The following is a 20,999-nucleotide window of genomic DNA, read 5'->3' as shown; positions in this document are numbered from 1 at the left end:
TATTGACCTTTGCTCTGTTAATATGGGCAACCGTAATTTCTAGTTAATGCAGGTTTCTTGTCTTTTCTCTGTTCAATCTACCATGAATTTCTCCTAGAGAAAGTAGCAGCTGCTGGATCATCTACAAACCTTCGCCTACTTCTTGAGATATCCAAGCAAGTCAGCCAACTCAACGTGGAGGGCACTAAATTTTTTTAATTCTTTCACGGGATGTGGGCTAGGCCAGCATTTATTGCCCATCCCTAATTGCCCTTGAGAAGGTTGTGGTGAGCTACCTTCTTGAACCGCTGCAGTCCATGTGAGGTAGGCATACCCAGAGTGCTGTTAGGAAGGGAGTTCCAGGATTTTGACCCAGCGACAGTGAAGGAACGGCGATATAGTTCCAAGTCAGGATGGTGTGTGACTTGGAGGGGAACATGCAGGTGGTGGCATTCCCATGCATCTGCTGCCCTTGTCCTTCTAGGTGGTAGAGGTTGTGCGTTTGGAAGGTGCTGTTGAGGGAGCCTTGGTGAGTTGCTCTAGTGCATCGTGTAGATGGTACACACTGCTGCCACTGTGCGTCGGTGGTAGAGGGATTGAACATTGAGGGTGGTGGATGGGGTGCCAATCACGTGGGATGCTTTGTCCTGGATGGTGTCAAGGTTCTTGAGTGTTGTTGGAGCTGCACCCATCCAGCACAAGTGGACAGTATTCCATCACACTCCTGACTTGTGCCTTGTAGATGGTGGACAGGCTTAGGGGAGTCATGAGGTGAGTTAGTCACTGCAGAATTCCTAGCCTCTGACCTGCTCTTGTAGCCACAGCATTTATGTCGCTGCTCCAGTTCAGTTTCTGATCAATGGTAACCCCCAGGATGTTGACAGTGGGGGATTCCTCGAAGGTAACGCCATTGAATGTCAAGGGGAAATGGTTAGATTCTCTCTTGTTTGAAATGGTCATTGCCTGCCACATGTGTGGTGCAAATATTACTTGCCACTTATCAGACCAAGCCTGGATGTTGTCCCGGATTTGCTGCATATGGACATGGGCTGCTTCAGTATTTGAGGAGTCGCGAATGGTGCTGAACGTTGAGCAATCATCAGCGAACATCCCCACTTCTGACCTTATGATGGAGGAAGGTCATTGATGAAGCAGCTGAGGATGGTTGGGCCTAGGACACTACCTTGAGGAACTCCTGCAGTGATGTCCTGAGACTGAGATGATTGACCTCCAAGGACCACAACCATCTTCCTTTGTGCTAGGTATGACTCCAACCAGCGGAGAGTTTTCCCCGATTCCCATTGACTCCGGTTTCTCTAGAGCTCCTTGATGCCATACTCGGTCAAATGTTGCCTTGATGTCAAGAGCAGTCACTCTCACCTCACCTCTGGAGTTCAGCTCTTTTGTCCATGTTTGGACCAAGGCTATGATGAGGTCAGGTGCTGAGTGGCCCTGGCAGAAACCAAACTCAGCACCAGTCAGCAGGTTATTGCTGAGCAAGTGCCACTTGATAGCACTGCTAACGACCCCTTCCATCACTTTGTTGATGATCAACAGTAGACTGATAGGGCAGTAATTGGCCAGGTTGGATTTGTCCTGCTTGCCTTGCGCAATTTTCCAACTTGCTGGGCAGATGCCAGTGTTGTAACTATACTGGAACAGCTTGGCTTGCGGCACGGCATGTTCTGGAGCACAAGTCTTCAGTACTGTTGCCGGAATGTTGTCAGGACCCATAGCCTTTGCAGGATCCATTGTCTTCAGCCATTTTTTGATATCACGTGGAGTGAATCGAATTGGCTGAAGACTGGCATCTGAGATGCTGAGGACCTCAGGAGGAAGCCGAGATGCATTATCCACTCGGTACTTTGCCCCATGACCTCCTTGTCAGTTAGTCGATCCTGCCCTATCACACACCTTCCCTTTTGTTCTCTTTCCCCTCACCCCTGCTTCACTTGCTTAAAACCTATTATATTTCTAACCTTTGCTGGTTCTGACGAAAGGTCACAGACCTGAAATGTTAACTTTGCTTCTCTCTCCACAGATGCTGCCAGACCTGCTGTCTATTTCCAGCACTTTCTGTTTTTACTTCTGATTTCCAGCATCTGCAGGGGTTATTTTGCTTTTATTCCGAAAAATAAGGTGTCAGCCTGGTGAAGCTACAACACAGGACTACTTGCATATCAAACAGCGGAAGCAACATGCAATTGAAAGGGCTAAGTGATTCCACAACCAACAGATCAGATCTAAGCTCTGCAGCTCTGCCACATCCAGTCATGAATGGTGGTGGACAATTAACAACTGACAGGAGGAGGAGGAGGCTCCACAAATTCCCCATCCTCAAAGATAGGGGAGCCCAGCACATCAGTGCAAAAGACAAGGCTGAAGCATTTGCATCCATCTTCAGCCAGAAGTGCGAATGGATGATGGAAGCAACTTGATGAAGTTTTCCAGTTAATTCCAGTTCATTTTTAGGAATGCCTGGTGCTGCTCCTGGCATGCCCTCATGCATTCTTCATTGAACCAGGGTTGGTCCCCCAGCTTGATGGTAATGGTTGACTGGGGGATATGCCAGGCCATGAGGTTACAGATTGTGGTTGAATACAATTCTGCTGCTGCTGATGGTCCACAGGGCTTCATGGGTGCCCAGTTTTGAGTTGCTAGATCTGTTTGAAATCTATCACATTTAGCACATGGTAGTGCCACACAACATGATGGAGGGTATCTTCAATGTGAAGACGCGACTTCATCTCCACAAGAACTGTGCAGGGGTCACTCCTACCAATACTGTCATGGACAGTTGCATCTGCGACAGATAGATTGGTGAGGACAAGGTCAAGTAGATTTTTCCCTCTTGTTGGTTCCCTCACCACCTGCTGCCGATCTAGTCTAGCAGCTATGTCCTTTAGGGCTTGGCCAGCTCGATCAGTAGTGGTTCTACCGAGCCACTCTTGGTGATGGACATTGAAGTTTACCACCCAGAGTACATTCCGTGTCCTTGCTACCCTCAGTGCTTCCTTCAAGTGGTGTTCAACATGGAGGCATACTGATTCATCAGCCGAGGCTGGGAGAGCGGTAGGTGGTAATCAGCAGTAGGTTTCCTTGCCCATGTTTGACCAGATGCCATGAGACTTCATGGGTCTGGAGTCAATGTTGAGGACTCCCAGGGCAAAACCCTCCCCAATGAATACCACTATGCTGCCACCCACTAGCAGGACAGACCCAGAGCTGGTGATGGTGGTGTCAGGGACATTGTCTGTAAGGTACGATTCCGTGAGTATAATTATGTCAGGCTGTAGCTTGACAGGTCTGTGGGACAGCTCTCCCAATTTTCGCACAAGCCCCCAGGTGTGAGTAAGGAGGACTTTGCAGGGTCGACAGGGCTTGGGATTGCCATTGTCGTTCCCGTGCCGAGGTCGATGCTGGGTGGTGTCCGGTTTCTCTTAGACTTTGTAGCGGTTTGATGCAACTGGGTGGCTTGCTAGGCCTTTAAGAGTCAACCACATTGCTATGTGTCTGGATTCACAGGTAGGCCAGACTAGGTAAGGACAGCAGATTTCCTTCCCTAAAGGACATTGGTGCACCAATCGACAATGGTTTCATGGTCACCAGTAGACAAGTCTTTAAATTCCAGATTTTTTATTAATTGAATTCAAATTCCACCATTTGCTGTGGTGAGATTTGAACCCATGTCCTCAGAGGATTAGCCTGGGGCTCTGGGTTACTAGTCTAGTGACATTACCACTATGGCACCACTTCCCTGTGAATGAAGGACTGCAAGTGTTGGAAGGCTGTCTGGAGCGAACAATGTCAATTGGATTGTTAAGCATACAGGACATGAGGCTGAATTTTAGTTTCCTGCCGCTAGGAGCGGCGGCAAGTGAAAAAAATGGCGGCCCACACGCACAGGCCACGCGCTGCCATGCCACCGCGATCTAGTGCGCGGTGGCTCACTTAATTATGCATGGTAGGCCACTCCCCCACCCTCCCCCCAATCACGTGGTGGGGGTGGCCTCAGTGACACCGTGAACAGCATCAGCTGTCTCTATGCAGGCACTGGCACCATTTTTAAAGGGCTGCCATACCTGCACAAAAGCTACAAACTTGAGCCCCATCCCTGTACCCCCAGCCCCACTACACTGTAAATAAATTTCTGACCCATCCCCCCCAATACAGTGAAAATAAATGGCCGCCCTGTTCCCCCCCTCCCCACCCAAAACACTTACATTGAAGATTTGAACTCTCCCCCGCCAACTGCACAAAGTGCAGAGATCACCCCTTCCCCCCCCCCACCACACACAGAGTTGACCCATGCCACACCGCCCCGCCAACCACCCCCCCCGCCCCACCGCCTCACTTCACTAAAAATCCCCTTCCCTACCTCGGTGGGCGAGCTTTCTGTGGACAGGTAAGTGAAGGTGCGTGAGTGCCACCTGTCGCACAGAAGATCCCAGACAGCCAGTAAGATCATGGTGAATGGTATCTAAATTTATTCATTTCCTTTATTTAAATATTTTAATTGGGTCCCGTTGCCGAGCAGCGGGGGTGAGTGCCAAAAGACTCACCGCCACCGGGAAGATCAGGCCCGACAATCCTGGCGTTGGGCTCCATGGCTGGCCACTGCCACTGCTGCTGCGATCATCCAACCACCACCCACCACCACCCCGCCATGGAGCCCAACGTCGGGAGCTCAACAAAATCCCAGCCATCATCTCGGAGACACTCAAGGATATTTGGTTCACTGTTACATTTCATGTGGTTTGTTCTCTCACTGATCACTGGTCATCAGAAACCTGCACCCAGAACCCGTGGAGAAATCAGAGTGCGTGCTACTTACATTATAAGACCCAGATTTGCATAATTTAATGAGGCTCCTACCTGATTCAGGCAGGCACTCAGGCCACCCTAGTCCATGATCAAAATGATAGTGGATAGAATTGGAGCAGGAATGAGGCAGTAAGTGCTGCACTCCAATTTTAGGGTTGGTACCACTCCATTCCCACTGGCATACCAGGTTAAAATCAGACCTTATCTTTTTAAAAGTTTGCCAAGAAAAGCTAGGACAAATAACAACCTGTTTCAAACCATAACCTCAGTCGCTTGTATTGCAAATTACCAATTGTACTGTAGGTTGCAATAAATAATATTATAAATTATGTATTAACTCAATAAGTTTACTTTAATTGTTAATCTGTGCCAAATGGTTGCGCACTGGGAAAATTTCCCACCATCCAAATTGTCAGAAAATGTACTGACATCCAACTTGTTCTCTACTAATCAAATTACTAGGATTAATTGATGGTCTCAGGCTGTGTTAGCCCAATACAACAGCAAGCAATAGACACAGGTTTCAATTCATTCGCAGTCTGGTAATGTCAGCCCACTGACCTGAGGTAAAGGGAGTGAAAAAAAGCTTTAATTGTAATGTTTCTCATAATGAGTAAAAGCATGCGATTGGGATAAACAGCAATAGTAGCTGAAAATATAACACTCATTTGATGAATTATAAAACAAAACAAGTATAATTTTCCATTAAAATGAAATTACCTTCTGGCATTTGGTTGATAATGGTCCATGGTATTGTTGCAAAAATGAACCATCCCCTTCATCATTATCTCCTAAGTCAGCACAATTTGGACTTGTATATGTTGACTCTTCTGCCGAATTTTTCAGAATTTTCCTGCGAAACAACAGAAAGACTTTTTGTAGTTTTCCACTCAGTTGTTTTGTTTCCAATATTTTAAAAGTGAGACTATTAATATTTGCTTTCATTTACATATGAATTGAGTCCTTAGTAAGTTGTACTGCAATGCGGCACAGTGGCTAGCACCGCAGCCTCACAGCTCCAGCGACCCGGGTTCAATTCTGGGTACTGCCTGTGTGGAGTTTGCAAGTTCTCCCTGTGTCTGCGTGGGTTTCCTCCGGGTGCTCCGGTTTCCTCCCACATGCCAAAGACTTGCAGGTTGATAGGTTAATTGGCCATTATAAATTGCCCCTAGTATAGGTAGGTGGTAGGGAAATATAGGGACAGGTGGGGATGTGGTAGGAATGTGGGATTAGTGTAGGATTGGTATAAATGGGTGGTTGATGGTCGGCACAGACTCGGTGGGCCGAAGGGCCTGTTTCAGTGCTGTATCTCTAAACTAAACTAAACTAAACATACAAGGTCATGTCATGAAATGACCAAAGCTGAAAAGTACAAACCTGATTGTGCTGGATTCCAATCCACAACATCTTCTTCCTTTTCTATTTCCTATGTATTTTTCGTTATCTTCCATAATGCCACTGTTCCTACTCCTGTAGCCCCTGAAATGAATACAGTGTAACAAAAAATTAATAACTACTTACTATACACTTCACTTTTGACAATTCCTGCTAAAACAAAAATCAATCATGTGCAATAATTTTCTTTTTTCATGTTGTGAAAAATGTATCACTTAATGCACTCCATTTAACACATTTATTTGTAGAGTACCTCAAGATATTTAGATTTTATGAACCCTGCAGTAAATTCAAAAACAAAACATTTAATTTTAATTTAAAAATATACTTCATGCAAATGAATGTTTTAAAAAAAGATTAAAGCAGTTCATTGTCAAGCTATGTGCATCTCTCATTATTTCACCAAAACATTTGCAGTTTTTATATGCTCGATTGTTACCAGGACTTCAGCTATTATACTGTTGCTTGCTACAAGCAAAGTTGATTCAACGAAACCTTCATCTTAATAATGGAACTTTTTCCAGTTATTAATTAAAGCACTTTTCATAAAAAGTCCAGAGAACAACTTTTATTCATCTGTTAATCTACCTGATGTTGAAAAGTCTGTACTAATGGGAATGATGTTAAACAGTGGCTGAATTTTACCTTATGATTGTGTGTAGTTTAAGCACTGAGTTAAGGGCAATGTGCATTATTATTATTGTGATGACTAAGTGATTCCAGTTTAATCATTGAGAAAATAATGAGGTTTAATATTAAAGGAATACTCCAGCATGAGATATAATTTTGAAGTTTCCTGCTTACAGGGTAAACGGTAATCACCCTTTGGAGTGTATTTATACTCTCCAAATAGGAAAATAAAACATTGAACACTCTGATATCATTTCAGATTAATAAATGTAGCAATGGAATTCTCCTACCTTATTACCAAAGGAAGATTGCTGGGCACAGAGATATTGTTCCTCTGCAACTGAAATCCATTCCATTTAAGAGTTTTTTTCCTTTCCATAAAGAAGTCAACAATACTAGAAAATGGCACCTCACTTCCTTTTACACCATTCTCTTGAACGACTGCACAGCTGACTTTTGGAAGATGTGGAACTGATGTTTGCAGGCATGTCCTTGTTTCTGTAACACCATTGAGATGTTGCTTTGATGTGGCCAATAAATCATCTAAAAATATATTTTTTAAGAAGTGAAATGGCAGTTCTGAGCTTATGACTGCTGCTTGAAAGCATATCTTTTCCTAAACTTCCAAAGGAATTCAAAACTGGTCGAATTTTGCCCATTACCTTACCAATGAATTGCAAATTCAGTCCAAAGTATTTTTAGGCCATCTTTTTCAATTGTTCATGGGATGTGGGCGGTGCTGGCTAGGCCAACATTTATTGCCCATCCCTACTAGCCCTTGAGAACGTGGTTTTGAACTGCCTTCTGGAATTGTTGCAGTCACTGGGGTGTAGGTACACCGACAGTGCTATTAGGAAGGGAGTTCCAGGATTCTGACCCGACAACAGTGAAGGAACGGCGATATAGTTCCAACGGCAGGATGGTGTGTGACTTGGAGGGGAACTTGCAGGTGGTGTTGTTCCCATGCATCTGCTGCCCTATTCCTTCTAGGTGGTAGAGGTCGCAGGTTTGGAAGATGCTGTCGAAGGAGCCTTGGTGAGTTGCTGCAGTGCATCTTGTAGATGGTACACACTGTTGCTACTGTTCGTCTGTGGTGAAGGGAGTGAATGTTGAGGGTTGTGGATGGGGTGCCAATTAAGCAGGTTACTTTGTCCTGGATGGTGTCGAGCTTCTTGAGTGTTGTTGGTGCTGCACCCATCCAGGCAAGTGGAGTCCATCGCAGTCCTGACTTGTGCCTTGTAGATGGTGGACAGGCACTGGGGAGACAGCAGGTGAGTTACTCATGGCAGAACTCCCATCCTCTGACCTGTTCTCGTAGCCACAGTATTTATGTGGCTACTCCAGTTCAGTTTCTGGTCAACGGTAACCCCCAGCATGTTGATAGCGGGAGATCCAGTGATAGTAATACCACGGAACATTAAGGGGGGATGGTTGGATTCTCTCTTGTTTGAGATGGTCATTGCCTGGCACTTGTGTGGCCCGAATGTTACTTGCCACTTATCATCTCAAGCCTGGATGTTGTCCAGGTCTTGCTTCATCTGGGCACAGCTGCTTCAGTATCTGAGGAGTCACAAATGGTGCTGAATATTGTGCAACCATCAGTGAACATCCCCACTTCTGACCTTATGATGGAGGAAGGCCATTGATGAAGCAGCTGAAGATGGTTGGCCCTAGGACACTACCTTGAGGAACTCCCGCAGTGATGTCCTGAGTCTGAGGTGATTGCCCTCCAACAACCACAACCATTTTCCTTTGCGCTAGGTATGACCCTAACCAGCAAAGAGTTTTCCCCGATTCCCATTGACTCCAGTTTTGCTAGGGCTCCTTGATGCTATACTCAGTCAAATGCTGCCTTGATGTCAAGTGCAGTCACTCTCACCTCACCTCTGGAGTTCAGCTCTTTGGTCCATTTTTGGACCAAGGCTTTAATGAGGTCTGGAGCAGTGGCCCTAGCGGAACCCAAACTGAGCGTCAGTGTTCTCAGTAAAGGACTATACTGAAAAGACTTTAAAATATTGGTAAATTGTTTCCTTTGTGAATTCCATTACTTCTCAGTTAAATATTTTACTTTTTTAAAAAGTTTTACTTTATATTTAATAATCAGTTGGCAATGTATATAATCTAGAACTTCCTATGATACTGTCTGTGTGCCCCTGATCAGTGGTTTAAATACAGTCTAAGACCACTTTCAGGGAAGTGGCTGATTGTCAATGCTGCCAGTGAAATGTATATACATTTAGTTTCTTGGTAGGGTACACAAACCAGTGTCAGTAATAGAAAGCATTGGAGCAAGGTAAATAATTTCAGGAGATTTTGGCATGATGAACTTCATCAAAATGAAAAATTACATTCAGCAGTTACTCACTTTTGCAATTCTGAGATCTTTCCATTGCTTGATCACTTTCTCAGTACTATCAGCCCTTTCTATCAGTTACCTTGATCCAATCTCAAGTTGGGTTTAAGGACGCCACAGATATAGGTTGGGGCAAGGTGAAAATTTTATATTGAAATTGTTGGAGAACCAGGAGTCAATACAGGTTAGTGAGGACAGAGGTGATGGGTAAGCAGAGTTTGGTGTTCAGGCAGCAGTGCATTTGGGTGAGCTTAGGGAAGGTGGAGAATTGGAGACTGACTAGAAGAGTATTCAGATAGTCAAATCTGGAGAAATCCATAAATGAGAGTTTCAATAGCAAATGGACTGAGGTAGTCATGGATATGGGCAATGTTACAGAGGTGGAAGTAGGCCATCTTCATAGTCAAGAGGATATGGGATTGGAGCTCAGCTAAAGGTCAGATAGGATATCAAGGATGCAAAGTCTTGTCCAGCCTGACATAATGGCTACGGAGGGGGATGGAATTGACACCGAGGGTGTGTTGGGGCCAAAGACAATGGCTTTGGTCTTCCCAATGTTTAACTGAAGGAAATTGAGGCTTGTCAAAGACTAAGTTGAACAGCAAGCCCTTCACAGAGTGAGCTTGTAATGGAGTGAAGTGGGAAAAGAATGAGAGCACGGTCTTTAAAAACAGGAATTTAGTGAGAATTGGAATTAGATGCAGGGGCAAAGTAGGTGTTAAGTGTATTAGCTGATATTCTACACAAGTAAAGTAGAATAAGCTAACTAAACCTAAAAATATCTGCAGAAGAAGGGACAGCAGTGTCATTCCTGCAAGATGTGAAATTTCGAATAAAAATAAATGAAAGAATAAAAAAAATTTCCAACTTCTTCTATTGTGATTATTTCAGATTAGATCAGTCAAAAATTATATCTTGAGTACTTATTTAATAACAAAAGAAATTCTGAAAATAGCATCAGAGTACTGGAGGGATTCCCTCAGGATAAGTGAGGGAAATATAAGATTGTCATTTTGATAGAAAGCTTGGAAATTGTCACAGAATGAAAACTGCAGTCAAAATCCATCTCATCAAATTTCTGCCAAGCATGAAACATTCAAATAATAATTAAATCCATCACAAAATATTTGAAAATTGTCTCTATTTAGCTCCATATTTTTCTGAAAAAGGCATCTCTAATTGATGTGTTTTTACAGAGTTTATGCAAGTTACTCCACCTGCACTTATTTGTACCAGACATCAGGTGGCTGTTGTGCATTTGCGACAATTCATATCAGATGAAGATTTCTTCTGTGTGGAATGTGTAATGAAGTCATAAACCTATTCTAAGAACCATAGAAAAGTCACGGCACAGAAGGAGGCCATTCAGCCCATCATGTCTGCGCCAGCTGAACAAAAAAGCTGTCCAATTTAATCCCACCTTCCAGCACCTGGTCTGTAGCCTTGCAGGTTACAGCACTTCAGGTGCATGTCCAGGTACCTTTTAAATGAGTTGCCTCCACCACCGATCCAGGCAGTGAATTCCAGACACCCACCACTCTCTGGGTGAAAAAGTTTTTCCTCATGTCCCCTCTAATCCTTCTACCCATTACCTTAAATCTGTGTCCCTTGGTAATTGACCTCTCTGCTCGGGAAAACAGGTCCTTCCTGTCTACTCTATCTAGGCCCCTCATAATTTTGTACACCTCAGTTAAGTTACCCTGCAGCCTCCTCTGTTCTAAGGAAAACAACCCTAGCTGATCCAATCTTTCGTCATAGCTGCAACTTTCAAGCCCTGGCAACATTCTAGTAAATCTCCTCTGTACTTTCTCTAGAGCAATTATGTCCTTCCTGTAATGTGGTGACCAGAACTGTATGCAATACTCCAGCTGTGGCCTAACCAGCATTTTATACAGTTCCAGCATTACACCCCTGCTTTTGTATTCTATACCTTGACCAATAAAGGAAAGCATTCAATATGCCTTCTTCACCACTCTATCTACCTGTTCTGCCACCTTCAGGGATCTGTGGACATGCACTCCGAGGTCTCTCACTTCTTCTACCCCTCTCAATATCCTCCCATTTATTGTGTATTCCCTTGCTTTGTTTGCCCTTCCCAAATGCAGTACCTCACACTTCTCTGGATTGAATTCCATTTGCCACTTTACTGCCCACTCAACCAAACCTTTGATATCATTCTGGAGTCTACAGCTATCTTCTTCACTATCTTGTTGCACAGTGCAAATCTTCTCCCATCAATTGTTCATTACTATTGAGAGTCTCCTGACTCTGACAATCCCTCACATATTTTTCACGAAAATGTAAAAAATTTTAAGTAGTTGATTGAAGATAGTGCTGAACTCTTTTCTCCACGCAACAGTAGCTTCAGCATTTGTGTGTATACTGATTCTAAACCAAAATAAAGCCAAGTTCATCCATCTATTATTCTGTATTTTCATAAACTTTTCACCTTACCTGTTATTCTCGATATTTCCTCTGATTTTATTGATGGTCTTTTATGCAATGTGACATGATTCTGTGGATAGATATATGTTAAAATTTGAAGCTGTTCATTCCATTCAACATATAAAATGACAAGCTTTAAAGATTTTGGCACATACAACCAACAAGCTCAGTAAGTCAGGTACATATATTTATACTACCAAATATAGTGACACTTCAATATTATCCCACTCTGACATTCTGTATACTTTTGATTAACTTAATGTAAAAATTGCTCGAAAATGCACTGGAGGCAATAAACATATTTTCTCACTTTAGATCTGCTGCAGTATAAAAAGCTCCCCATCTGGGTGATCTGACATATCCCACTTTTCATGGATCCATTATTTTATTATGACAGACAGCGCAAAAGCTCAAGAAGTTGTTGATGGTAAATGAAACCTTTCCTCACAATATTTCTCATTAAAATTCTTTTACATTTTTAGTGGGAGAAGTATATTTAGATTGTTACAATAGGAAATAATTATTCTACCTAAATTAACAAAAATAATGGATTAATTCTGAGATCATTTCTATCCTCTAAACCTATCCATTCAATTTCTACAAATGTCAAAATTATGTTTTTATTATTTCACTTCTAACATTAGTACAGAATCACTTACCGACATCTCCCCTTGAAGTCTTCGTTCACTGCTAGTTATTAATTTGGTCTTGTACAGTGTCCCCATGGTGTCAATTCTCTTTTCACCTTTTCTTGAAATAATCAAAGATATTGAAAACCCAACTGATTAACAAACATATAGGAAAAATGTGAGAAATGAGTAACAAAATATTCAATGAGTTCTGATGAATATCAGCAAAATTCAGAGATGCAAGGTTATAAGTTCCACAATGTTGTGCAACTGAGTGAGAAAAATGTGCAGTAGGATATCTACCCAACAAATTTCACATCTTTCCTGCCAGAAATTCCAGGATTAGCCCTGATTATATATTTGTATTCAGCCCTGCCCAGGTAATGAATTGCACCTGGTTGTTTGCACACAGCACAGCAGGATTACTTGTTCTGCTGCAGTTATTTAGATGTATGTAACCATTAAGAGGGAAATGATCAATCCAATCAGTAATGTAAATTAGCAACAGTAGCAGTCCCAACATTGAACATTGGAGAGCTTCATTCAGTATTTCTACCTATATTAACATCAATTCTCTAACAAGCAGCTACTGAGGTTCTCAGGCCTCCCAGATTGTCCTAGAGTCTCTAGAAATCAAAGATTAACTTCCTGTACACTGCTGCAGGCAACCTGGGAGAAAGATTGTGGGGACATAAAAAAATTAGGGATGGGAAAAGCCAATTTGACTGACAAACAAGAATCATAAAATCAGGTAACAAAGAGTCTGTTCATTTTCCAATGGGCATGGAAAGCCAATACACTGCAAGGATGGATGAGTCAGGCAACCAATGACAGGACCATGGAGGAAGGCATGGTTTGAGGTGAGAGATTGTGTGGTAAAAGCTCCCAGAATATGACCAGAGTTGCAACCCTAGCAGCTACTGCATCTTACCTTTCAGACAATTACTTATCCATTTAATCTTAAATCAAAAAAAAAAATAATCCATTTTAAGTAGCACCCATTCATGCAAAACTTTATCCATAGGTTTCCAGAAATTGAAATGCGTCACTTCATATGGCTTTGGAGTCCACTTGAGATGTCACTTCCTCAAAAATGTTATGGTGCTTGGTCAGAGGTTCCTTGAATCCATAGCTGGCTGCTATTACTAAACGATCGAATAGGTTATTCTCAAATTTATTCCAGATCATCAATTCCAATATTTTACTTGCTATAGCACTGGTGCAAAGCAGATGAAGGTATATTTGTCAGAATCTGTTTCGTCAACGTTTTATAAAATGTGTACCATGTTAGTTTGTTTTAAATCTAGCAGAATGGTCACAGATAAGAGTCTCTCAAAATTCACCCATTGGCTTTCTTAGTGTTAGGATAAATGCAATTGATCCTTTGAAAGTTTAACATTTTTTCAATGCTATTGATCTCCAACCCGCCACACAAATAGCAAATCGAAATCACTAATGTAATTAGAAACGGTAGGTATATCAACACTAAACCCTGGGAAACAGCTCTTTAGAATATTACATAATAATAAATTAATCATTTGCACAAGACCATTTTGTGGCTCAATTTACACCACCAAATAAAACAGAAGATTAATCTAAAATAAAAGCAAAATACTGCAGATGCTGGAAATCTGAAATAAAAACAGAAAGTGCTGGAAATACTCAGCATCTGTGGGGAGAGAAGCAGAGCTAACATTTCAGGTCTGTGACCTTTCATCACAGATGCTGCCTGACTTGCTAAATTTTTCCAGCACTTTTTGTTTTTATTATAGGAGACTAATCTACATTTGAGCTCATTTAAAGGAAACATAAAAACTAAGAATTAACCCTTCTCATATCCAGTTTGTGAGCTTGATTTGTTACAGACTGCTAGGAAAATATTGCATTCCCGCCCTGATCTCAGAAATGTAGCTATCTACAATTATTACAAATTAATTACCAATATTTATGTAAATCATTTTGAAGTGTGGTATCAGTGTTTAGCTTTTCTACTGGTACTGCTTCTCAAGAATACACTGTACAGTTGGGCTGTACATCTGTAACATCTTTGGTAAGTTAAATACAAACTTGATGGTCCACAATTTGCTCTGCTGTGGAGTGGTACAATGTAAGTTTGCACCTACAGTTCCGTCTGATGAGCTCCCTATCTCAGCTAAACCAATAATAGGGTATACTCATTGAATACCAAAGGATTTCTTACGGGGAGAAAGGGAAGACAGGAGGGACCTCCTAGCCCTCAACTGCAGAGTACCACTGGCAGAAACGTAGGATCTGGAAACATTTGGAAGACCTAAAGCAGTGGTGAGCTACATTGTATGAAATATTAGAAAACAAAAGGAAAAGATGAATGGTTGGTGTTGTGAGCTCATTTGCTAAGTTCACAGCCTAGTTTGTAACACTTGGACCACTGAACATAAAAACATAATGTTATTACTGAGGTGGGAGGAGCGAACTGTTCATTCTAGTTCCACTTTTGTATGGGTCACAACATATATTTAAATTTTTTCCCACTTACTGATACGGTTAATCATAGACTCTATTTTATCCCAGAATAAAACACACCAACCAGATTTCTTTAATAAACAACAAAATTATCCACTTATTATAAAACAAGTCTTAACTAGTAATGAAACAAAGCATAAACACACAGATTGAAATATTAAAGTTCCCTTTTTACCTTGGCCCCTCACACACACACACATACACCGGTTAACCAGAAAAATAAAAGGATTTCTGATTTTAGAGCTCTATTACAGACAAAAAAAACTTGGGCTGAATACTTGCTCATTCTTAAAGAAACGGCAGATGAGATATGTTGTGTTCCAAAACTGGCACACAATCTGGCCTCTGAGTACATGTAGTCAGGTCACTGCGATCTTTTAGAACAGTTCTTTTCAGGCGGCAAGAGAAATAATTTAGCAGGCTTTACTTCAAAGACAGGAGACGAGATGAGTTGGCATAGTGGACTTCTTAGGGTCTTTTAGAGAGGTGCTGGAAAGCTGAACTGGGTTGTGGTCTTCTCTCCTTCCTTGGGAATTCTCTTCTAACCTTGGAAGTTCTCTTCTCGCCTTGGAAGTTCTCTCCCTTTTTATACAGTTCAACCCTAACTCAAAACAATTCAAAGCAAAACCAACAACAGGAGATCAATCTTTTGGCTTCCATCAATCTTGACCTGTCACTTCTTTGTAAACAACTTCTCCAGTTGTCCAAAGTTCTCTGTTGTTTATTGAGCTGTAAGTTAGGTGGTATCCCAGAAAGGCTTATTGTTGTTGCTGGAAGTCATGTGGTTTCGCAGAAAGGCTGTTTTTCCTCACAAGACCTCTCAGTGCCCCTTTTAATAAACATTTCGAGGGACTGTTTTTTCAAAGTCAAGTGGCCTTTACATAACCCCCTTTAAAAACCGCAAAGTTTATCATTTCTTCAATCTTTCAAAAATGAATCCTCAAAAAATATATTTAACAAAACACAAAGGCACTTTTGTAACAATAATAACATAAGAAACAGGAGTAGGAGTAGGCCATTCAGTCCTTCGAGCCCACTCTGCCATTCAATGAGATCATGGCTGATCTTTTACTTCAACACCATTTTCCTGCACTATGCCCGTAACCCTTGATGTTTTTAATATGTAGAAATCTATCCATCTCAGTCTTGAACATTTTCAATGACTGAGCCTCCACAGCCCTCTGGGGCAGAGAATTCCAAAGATTCAACACCCTCTGAGTGAAGAAATTCCTCCTCATCTTGGTCCTAAATGGCCTGTCCCTTATTCTGAGAGGGTGTCCCCTGGTTCTGGACCACCCAGCCAGGGGAAACATCCTTCCTGCATCTTGTCGAGCCCTGTAAGAATGTTGTATGTTTGAATGAGATCACCTCTCATTCTTCTAAACTCCAGAGAATAAAGGCCCAGTCTATTTAATCTTTCCTCATAGGACAATCCCTCCATCCCAGGAATTAGTTTGGTGAACCTTTATTGCACTCCCTCTATGGCAAATATATCTTTCCTTAGGTAAGTAGACTAAAACTGCACACAATACTCCAAGGTGTGGTCTTGCCAAGGCTCTATATAATTGCAGGAAGACATCTTTACTGCTATACACAAATCTTCTTGCAATGAAGGCCAACATACCATTTGCCTTCTTAATTGCTTGCTGTATCTACATGTTAGCTTTCAGTGACTCGTGAACAAGGACACCCAAGTCCCTTTGAAATTCAACACTTCCCAGCCTCTCACCATTTAAGAAATACTCTGTATTTCTGTTTTTCCTACCAAAGTGGATAACCTCACATTTCTCCACATTGTATTCCATCTGCCAAATTTTTGCCACTCGCATAGCCTCTCCAAATCCTCTTGAAGCGTCTTTGCATTCTCCTCACAACGTCGACCTAGTTTTGAGTCATCTGCAAACTTGGAAATATTACGTTTAATCCGCACATCCAAATCATTGATATAGATTGTGAATAGCTGGAGCCCAAGCACTGATCCTTGCAGTACCCTACTAGTCACAGCCTGCCAATCCAAACATGACCCATTTATTTCTACACTCTCTTTTCTGTCTGTTAACCAGTTCTCAATCCATGCCAGTATATTTCCCCCAATCCCATGTGCTCTAACCACTTGTGTAGGACCTTCTCAAAAGCTTTCTGAAAATTTAAATATATCACATCCACCGGTTCCCCCTTATGTATTCTGCAAGTTACATCCTCAAAAAACTCCAACATGTTTGTTAGACATGATTTCCCTTTCATAAATCGATGTTGACTCTGCCCAATCCTACCATAATTTTCTATGAGTCCTGTTATCACATCCTTTATTATAGATTCTAGCACTTTCCCAATGACTGATGTTAGGCTAACAGGTTTGTAGTTCCCTGTTTTCTCTCTCCCTCCTTTCTTAAATAGTGGGGTTACATTTGCTACCTTCCAATCTGCAGGAACCATTCCAGAGTCTATACAATTTTGAAAGATGACCACCAATGTATCTACTGTCTCTACAGTCACCTCTTTCAACACTCTGGGATGTAGATCATCAGGTCCAGGGGATCTATCTATTTTAAGTCCCAGTAATTTCTCTAGTACTAGTTTTTTTTACTAATATTAATATCTTGCAGTTCCTCATTTACACTAGTTCCTTGATTCTCTATTATTTCTGGGAGGTTTTTAGTATTTTCCTCTGTGAAGACAATCACAAAGTATTTGTTTAGCATCTCTGCCATTTCCTTACTCCCCAATATAAATTCTCCTGACTACGCTTGTAATGGACCCACATTTGTCTTTGCTAATCTTTTCCTTTTTACATACCCATAGAAGCTTTTGCAGTCTGTTTTTATGTTTCTCACTAATTCACTCTTATATTCTATTTTCCCCTTCCTAATCATCTTCTTGGTCCTCCTTTGCAGAATTCTGAAATGCTCGCAATCCTTAGGCTTACCATTTTTTTTGGCAACTTTATACGCCTTTTCCTTTGCTCTAATACAATCCTTGATTGCTTTCGTTAGCCACAGATGGAACACTCTCCTTGCTGGGTTTTTGTGCATTAAAGGAATGTATTTTTGTTGTAAATTATGTATTAGTTCTTTAAATGTTAGTTATTGCCTGTCTACCATCGTACCTTTTAACGTGGTTTCCCAATCCACCATAGCCAATTTGCCCCTCATACCTTCATAGTATCCTTTGCTTAGATTTAAGACCCTGGTTTCTGATTGAACTACATTACTTTCAAACTTAATGTAAAATTCTATCATATTATGGTCCTCTTTCCTAAAGGCTCCTTGACAACAAGATTTTAATTAGCCCTTTTTCATTGCACAATGCTAGATCTAAAATAGCTGTTCCCTATTTAGTTCCTCAATGTACTGCTCTCGAAAACCATCTTGCATACATTCCAAGAATTCGTCCTCCACAACATTAATACTAATAAAGTTTTTATGTAGATTGAAATCCCCCATGATTACTGTATTACCCTTGTTACATGCACCTCTAATTTCCCGATTTATACTGTTATTTACATTACCCCCGCTGTTTGGTGGCCTATAAAGAACTCCCACCAATTTTTCTGCCCCTTGCTGTTTCTTAGTTCTACCCAAACTGATACTACGTCTTAATCTTTAGAACTAAGGTCATCTCTCATGACAGTACTAATACCCTCTTTAATTAACAGAGCTACCCCACCACCTTTCCCCAGCTTCCTGTCCTTCCTGAATATCACATACTCTTGAATATTCAAGTCCCAGCTTTGGTTTCCTTGCAGCCACATCTCTGTAATTACTATCAGGTCATACTTACAAATTTTTTATTTAAACTGTCAATTCATCTGTTTTATTGCGAATGCTGTGGGCATTCAGATACAGAGCCCTTAATTCAGCTTTTTTTTTACTGTTTTTGGAAACTCTGGCCCTATCCACGGGCACACTCTTAAGTTTGCAATCACTGTCCATCCCTGCCATACTCTGATCATCATTACCTTTATTGCTGCCTTGGTCTATTGCCTTGTCATTTCCTTTTAATTTACTCAATCTTCCCCTGCATGATCCCTTCCCCCCTCTTTAATGCCCTATATACTTCCCTAGGTATATACTTCCCTAGAACACTGGTCCCAGCATGGCTCAGGTGAATTCTGTCCCAACGGTTTTGAGCAACGCATTCATCTCTCTAATCTTAGTTACCTAATGCCAATATGCATGTGGCTCAGATAATAATCCAGAGAATATTACCTTTGAGGTTCTGCTTTATAGTTTAGTGCCAAGCTCCTCATACTCCCTATGCAGAACCTCTTTCCTAGTCCTATCTAGGTCATTGGCACCTACTTGGACCATGACCACTGGATCCTCCCCTCTTCCACTGCAAGTTCCTATCCAGCCCTGGGCAGATATCCCGAACCCTGGCAGCAGGCAAGCAACACAGCCTTCTGGACTCTTGCTCTCAGCTGCAGAGAACAGTGTCTATCCTTCTGACTATGTTGTCTCCTACCACAACTACATTCCTTTTAACTCCCCCCACTTGAATGACTTCCTGTACCATGATGCCATTGTCAGTCTGCTCGTCCACACTATAGCCCTCGCTCTTGTCCATACAAGCTGCAAGAATCTCGAAACTGTTGCTCAATTGCAAGGACTGAGGCTGCTCCACATCCACCTTCGCAATCCCTTTACCTGCCTGACTCACAGTCACACTTTTCTGTCCCTGACCACTGACCAAATCAGATGACCCTTTCCGAAGGGGTGTGACTGCCCTCTGGAACAAAGTGTCCAGGTAACTTTCCCCCTCCATGATGCATCGCAATGTCTGCAGCTCGGCCTCCACCTCACCTACTCTGAACCGAAGCTCCTCAAGCCGCAGACACTTACTACAGACGTGATTGCCATGGATTGACATGGCATCCAGGAGCTCCCACATAGTGCAGCCACGACACATCACTTATCCTGCCATCTTTATTGTGTTAAATAAATCACATTTATTTTTCTTAATTAATTTATAGTTCCCCTCTTCACCAAACCCACTCACTCACCAAAGTCTCTTCTTCACATTCTGTGCACTCAAGCAGCACTCAGAGACCCCTGAATTTATACTCTCTGGAAAACAATGATGAGTCAGCTTTGCTAGAGCTCTGCTTGAGCTCAGAAACCAGTTTAATCTGGCTACCTAATTAACTAGTTACAGCTACTCTCAGAGAGCTTGTCTATCCTTGTCTATTAAAACTGGAAGAAACTTACCTTGCCTCTTAACTAAAACAATAATTTTGGTAATTGCTAAATGTAAACAAAAACTAGACTTTAGAGAGAGATTAACCCTTAAAATCCCATCACTCACCAAACTCCCTTCTTCACACTTTGTGCACTCCAGCAGCACTCAGTGCAGAGAAACCACATTTGATTGCTGGTCTATGCTAAGTTAGCTGATCTCCTTTAAAGTCCAAAAATCTATTAATCTCAGTCTTGGGTATACTTTGGGATAAGAATACCAAAGATTCACAACCCTCTGAGTGAAAAAATTTCTCCTCATCTCAGTCTTAAATGGCCAACCCCTTATCCTGAAACTATGCTCCCTAGTTCTACACTCTCCAGCCAGGGAAAACAGCATCTCATCATCTATCCTGTCAAGCCCTCTCAGATTCGAGCTCTATGATTGGCCTCAGTGTCCATGGTCTAAAATTGACCTCAGTGCCTCCAAGCTAACGAGGGCAGAAAATGAGCCAGATCTTCTGCCTCTTTTTGCTTTCCAATGATTCATGCTGCAAAAGGCTGTTTCCAATGGGGTTGCACAGGGCTCAGTACTGAGTCCCTTGTTGTTCGTTGTATAAAATAAACAATTTATACTTAAATATTGGGGAACGCTTAAGAAATCTGCTGATGACACAAAAATTGGCCAAGTGGTTGATAGTGAAGAAGAAAGCTGTAGGCTGCAGGAAGATATCAATGGACTGGTCAATTGGGCAGAAAAGTGGCAAATGGAATTCAATCTAGAGAAGTGCAAGGTGATGCATTTTGGAGGACAAACAAAGGCAAGTGAAAACACAATAAATAAATGGTAGGATTCTGAGAAGTGTAGAAGAACAAAGGAACCTTGAAGTGCATGTCCACAAATCCCAGAAGATAGCAGGACAGGTAGATAAGGTGGTTGAGAAGGCATATGGGATACTTTGCTTTTTTAGCCGGGGCGTAGAATACAAGAGTAAAGAGGGTATGCTAGAACTGTATAAAGCACTAGTTAGGCTAGAGTAATGTATACAGTTCTGGTCATTGCATTAC

The 20,999-nt window shown here is 41.8% G+C and overlaps 1 protein-coding gene across 5 annotated transcripts in view; it reads right to left on the bottom strand.

Moving 5' to 3' along the window:
* The window catches only part of LOC137379532 (uncharacterized), a 38,233-nt gene that overhangs the window by 14,855 nt on the left and 2,379 nt on the right, over positions 1-20,999 (bottom strand). For 2 of the 5 annotated variants that reach the window (XM_068050487.1, XM_068050483.1), the window contains exons 2-6: positions 12,286-12,376; positions 11,636-11,696; positions 7,119-7,371; positions 6,181-6,282; positions 5,524-5,656 (exon numbers count right to left, since the gene is read on the bottom strand). In XM_068050487.1, the coding sequence (XP_067906588.1) occupies positions 5,524-5,656; positions 6,181-6,282; positions 7,119-7,371; positions 11,636-11,696; positions 12,286-12,351 (615 nt within the window). In that variant the 5' untranslated portion in view covers positions 12,352-12,376. Of the gene's footprint in view, positions 1-5,523; positions 5,657-6,180; positions 6,283-7,118; positions 7,372-11,635; positions 11,697-12,285; positions 12,408-20,999 lie in introns of all 5 variants that reach the window. The other 3 variants (XM_068050486.1, XM_068050485.1, XM_068050484.1) reach the window with 3 other exon arrangements.

The sequence above is a fragment of the Heterodontus francisci genome, chromosome 18, assembly GCF_036365525.1.
Source record: "Heterodontus francisci isolate sHetFra1 chromosome 18, sHetFra1.hap1, whole genome shotgun sequence".
In the NCBI taxonomy this organism is placed as follows: Eukaryota; Metazoa; Chordata; class Chondrichthyes; order Heterodontiformes; family Heterodontidae; genus Heterodontus; species Heterodontus francisci.
Note: the sequence above shows the minus strand (reverse complement) of the source record. Positions and strands in the feature narration are given on the sequence as shown.